The 4,236-nt window shown below is 59.7% G+C and overlaps 1 protein-coding gene across 3 annotated transcripts in view; it reads right to left on the minus strand.

The window, feature by feature from the left end:
• The window catches only part of Unc13a (unc-13 homolog A), a 47,369-nt gene extending 43,405 nt beyond the window's left edge, over positions 1–3,964 (minus strand). For all 3 annotated transcript variants that reach the window (XR_007589473.1, XM_050127720.1, XM_050127719.1), the window contains exon 1: positions 3,877–3,964. Coding sequence is in view for 2 of the 3 variants with exons in the window: in XM_050127720.1 (XP_049983677.1) it covers positions 3,877–3,898 (22 nt within the window). In the remaining variant the exon portion in view is untranslated. The remainder of the gene's footprint in view (positions 1–3,876) is intronic.
• Between the last annotated feature and the right edge of the window lie 272 nt (positions 3,965–4,236).

The following is a 4,236-nucleotide window of genomic DNA, read 5'->3' on the forward strand; positions in this document are numbered from 1 at the left end:
GCCTGGGGAAGGGAGAGGGTGTCTGGGGGAAGGGGAGGGTATCTTGGGGAGAGAGGAGGGTTTCTGGGGAAGGGGAAAGGTGTCTGGAGGAAGAGGGTATCTGGGAAGGGGAGGGTGTCTGGGGCAGGGGATGGTGCCTGGAGCATGGAAGGGTGTCTGGGGGAAGGGGGAGGTTGTTTGGGGGAGAGGGGAGGAGGGTGTCTGGGGGAGAGGGGAGGGTGTCTGGAGGAAAGGGGAGGGTGTCTGCGGGGCAGGGGTGGGTTCTGGGGGTAGGGAAAGGGAGTCTGAAGGACCCAGGTTTGGGGAGTGGAAGGTGGAGCAGGCTAAAGCAGCAACTCTATTTGCAGTATCTCCCTCACCCATGGCCACCAGCTTTAGCGCCACGCTGGGGTCAGCTGCGGAAGCGCGCCTCGGCTGCCTAGCTATTTATAACTCGGGAGACCTGGGCAGGCACTGGGGATTCAGGTCCCTGCCCTCACATGGCCTCAGTTTCCCCGACTGAACGGAGGTGGAACTGCCCCTCACTCGGGTCTCTTGTCACTGGCACTATTTTTACTTCCTGCCAGCAGCCTCAGATGCTCAGATCTATTTTCTGATTAAAAGCAGCAACTCTCCTGGGGAGACTTGTCCGGGTTCACTGGGGCAGTGTGGGGGACCCAGCCACTAGGGAAGCTTCTGGAAGGCCACAGGGCATACTAAGCAAGACCATCAGACCTTTCAGGGAGCCGTACATGACAGCAATAGAGACTCTGGCTGCTGACTGGGCACAGGACTGCGCCCCCCCCCCCCCGCCATTGCATACTGAAGCAGATGGGGGCAAGCAGGGACAGTCGCTGTGGGGAGGTCCCTGTTGTTGGATGGTATCGGCGGGGCGGCGATGAGGCAGCTAGGGACAGAATTTTGCAAAGGATTCTGGGAAAAGAGGAAGATCAAGGACCTCACAGAAGGACCGTGACCCAACCTTCCTCTCCAGTTCACAGCCAGCCAGGGAGTCCTCAGCTCCTCCCTACTGTGTGGCTGTGTGATGGACCTCTCTCTGGGGCTCAGTCTTCCTCATCTGTGAGGTGAGGGGAGATTGCTATGATGGATAGACAGGTTTGACTCGGGTACTACTCCGGTTTCAAGGAAAATTCACCCCCATACATTCATGTTCAAACCCCCATTCTTCTCACCTTATTCATGAAGTAGTTATGGAAACTTTAAGATACACACTTGTCATCCTCGAACTCCAGAGATTAAGGCGGGACAACCAGGAGTTCAAAAACAGCCTCTACTACATAGTGAGGGCCAGCCTAGGCTACACGAGGCCCAGCTTTCGGAACAAATGGTAGGGTCAGGGTGCATCAGAGGGAGTTCAGCCATTAAGAATGCTTCTCTCTCTCTCTCTCTCTCTCTCTCTCTCTCTCTCTCTCTCTCTCTCTCTCTCTGTCTCGGACCCGGAACTCACTCTGTAGACCTGGTTGGTTTTGAACTCACCCAGATCACTTGCCTCTGCCTCCTGAGTTCTGGGATTAAAGTTGTGCGACATTGTGCCTGGCTAAAATGAATCTTTTTCATTTTTAAAGGAAAACTGGAGGAAGGAGCTGGGGAGCTAGCTCGTGGGTGCATGTAAAGAGATTGCTATGCAAGAACTAAATAAGACCTGAGTTCCAATCCCCAAGACCCTGGCAAAGAGCCAGCGGGGATGGCAGGTTCAAATGAACCCTGGAGTCAGTGGGGCCAATCAGTGAGCTGAGTTTCAGTAAGAGATCCATCTGATTTCGACAGACAAAGAGGGAGGGAGGCTTTAGCAGGAATGTTGACTGCGGCCAAGCCTGATGAAAAGAGCAGACTTCCAAAAATTATTTTATTCACCTCCACACGCACACACACACACACACACATATATATATGGCTTCTTGCAAAGTCAGGTGAGATCACAGGTGGACAGACTGCTTGGCCTGTCTGCCTGTGAACAAGTGTGCTTTGGGAGGTGGGAAGTATGGTCAAGTATATGGCTGTGTTGGGATGGGATGGGATCTTCCTTACTATATTTTATTCTTGCATGTGTGCCAGGGCTCATATAGCGCAGACTGCCCTCAGATGTAGATGAGAATGACCCGATCCCCTGCCTCTGCCTCCCAAGTCCTGGGATGAGAGGTGTGTGCCATCAGGTCTGGTTTTTGTTTATACTGCAAGCACTGCACCCACGGAGCTGCAAGCACTGCACCCACGGGGCTGCAGGCACTGCACCCACGGAGCTGCAGGCACTGCACCTACGGGGCTGCAGGCACTGCACCCACGGAGCTGCAGGCACTGCACCCACGGGGCTGCAGGCACTGCACCCACGGAGCCTCAGCTCCAGCCCGTGTATGTGCGCATCCTAGCACTCATTAGCCTATGTGTGGACACTCCAGATCTGTGCCTGCAACACGGACGTTTCCATTGCCGGGAGACTGGAGCCCCCATATTCCTGACTTAGCCATACAGCTCCCAAGGAGTCTTAAGAGGTCCCGGGCCTAGCTAAGAACATGTGGAGACAGTCATGGGACCCTGGATGGCCAGAAGGTGTTCCCACTACTGTGAGGCTTTGACCAAGCTCGGGCTCCCTCAAGGCCTCCCAGCGGGCTTACCTCCCCCTACAGCCCTGCCCTTCACCCAGGAAGTCGGGGAATCCCAAACAAATGTCGCCCCAGACCAGTGTTTCTGGAAGCCTCCTCTCTGACGCTGCCCGCTCTCCACCCCCGCAGCCAAACCTCCGGTTTGCGTCAGAATAAAGATGACGCCCCCCCCCCACACACACACACACTAGGCAGGATGGAAGGATGGAGGGTACAGGGAGCTGCTAAGAAAGAGGTCCACCTCCATTTCTGGCTGGGCCTGTGGGAAATGCCCAGAGGGTAGGGTCCCCTTCACAGCCGACTCCACTTACTTCCCAGGTCTGAAGGTCTGAGCCGGTAGGAGGCCTCAGCACCAGCGCATAGAAAAGGGTTCCTGCGCCTTTAAGAACACCCGCATCCACCCAACTAGAGCTGCACACCGCGGGATGCGGGCGGGCGGGGCCGGGTTTGTGAATGGAACGCGAGCGGAGCGGGGGTTGGGAAGGGGGGGAGGGGCAGAGGGGCGGGACCAGCCCGGGCCACGCAGCCGCGGAGCTCAAATCCGCACTCCCGCCGCCCAAGGTCTCCAGCAGCCTGAGGTCTGAGGCGGTAGGAGACTCACCCTCCGCCCCACACAGCCTCCAGGAGGTGGGAAGGGGAAGGGACGCGGGGGGACCCACACTCACCCCAAAGACCCAGAGCTCACAACTGTGTCGGCATGCGCCCCTATCTGCCCTCTCCGCCGCCCAAGGTCTGCAGCAGCAGAGCTACCCTGGGGCTGCTCCTGGCCCCACCCGGGGCTTCGAGAGGTGCAGGGGTCACACCTCTCGGGTGGTTCCCGGCCTCCCCTCACCAAACATGGAGCGTGGGCCTGGGCGTGGGCCTCGGTGCAGATGGCGTTTTGGCCCCAAAATAGCTGCCCCCCCCCCAGTCTCCTACCCTCCCTTCAGTCATAGGGGTGAGGCGAAGAGGGGACCAGGCGCTTCCGCAGATCCCGCAGCACTAAGTGGGGGACAGTGGGGACCAGAGGAGGTGTCCAAACGCCCAGGTCGGGCCCACTGCCCTCACACTCCGCACCCCAGAGCCGCCCGACTCTCCCGCCCCTACCAGTGCCTACACAGCGTCTACACAGGCGCCCAAGCCCCGCATCCACGCCCGTGTGCGGCAGGCAGGACCCCCAGAGCTGATCCGTGCGTGCCCTGCGGCGCGCACCGGGGGTCCTTGCCGCGGTGCAGCCCGGCTCGGCGCGACCACGCGGACGGACTCGGCACTTTTCCCGAGTCCACGCAGCTCCTACCTCCGACGCACAGCAGAGACATGACTCCGGCGGCCGGAGCGCAGCGGGCGTAGCGCGGGGCTCGGGGATCAAGCCGGGGCCCAGCCACCGGCCATGTCGCTTCAGCACCGGGGGCGCGGACAGCGCCTGACGCGCGCAGACGCTGCGACGTGGGCGGAGCCGGAGACGCGTGACGGGGCGGGGCCGGGCCGGACGCCTTAAAGCGCCCGGCTGCTGGGCGGGCCCAGGCCGGTCCGGTCTGCCCGCTGATCAGCAGGGACCAGCCTCTCCATCCCTGTTGCCGCCTATCTAGGTCTCCACGTTTCGGTTTCCCTCTCTGAGCAACCTAACCGGTGCTCTTGTTTTACATTCTCCTGGGTT

This window comes from Alexandromys fortis, unplaced genomic scaffold, assembly GCF_014885135.2.
Source record: "Alexandromys fortis isolate MF-2015 unplaced genomic scaffold, M_Fortis_MF-2015_v1.1 scaffold_284, whole genome shotgun sequence".
Lineage (NCBI taxonomy): Eukaryota > Metazoa > Chordata > Mammalia > Rodentia > Cricetidae > Alexandromys > Alexandromys fortis.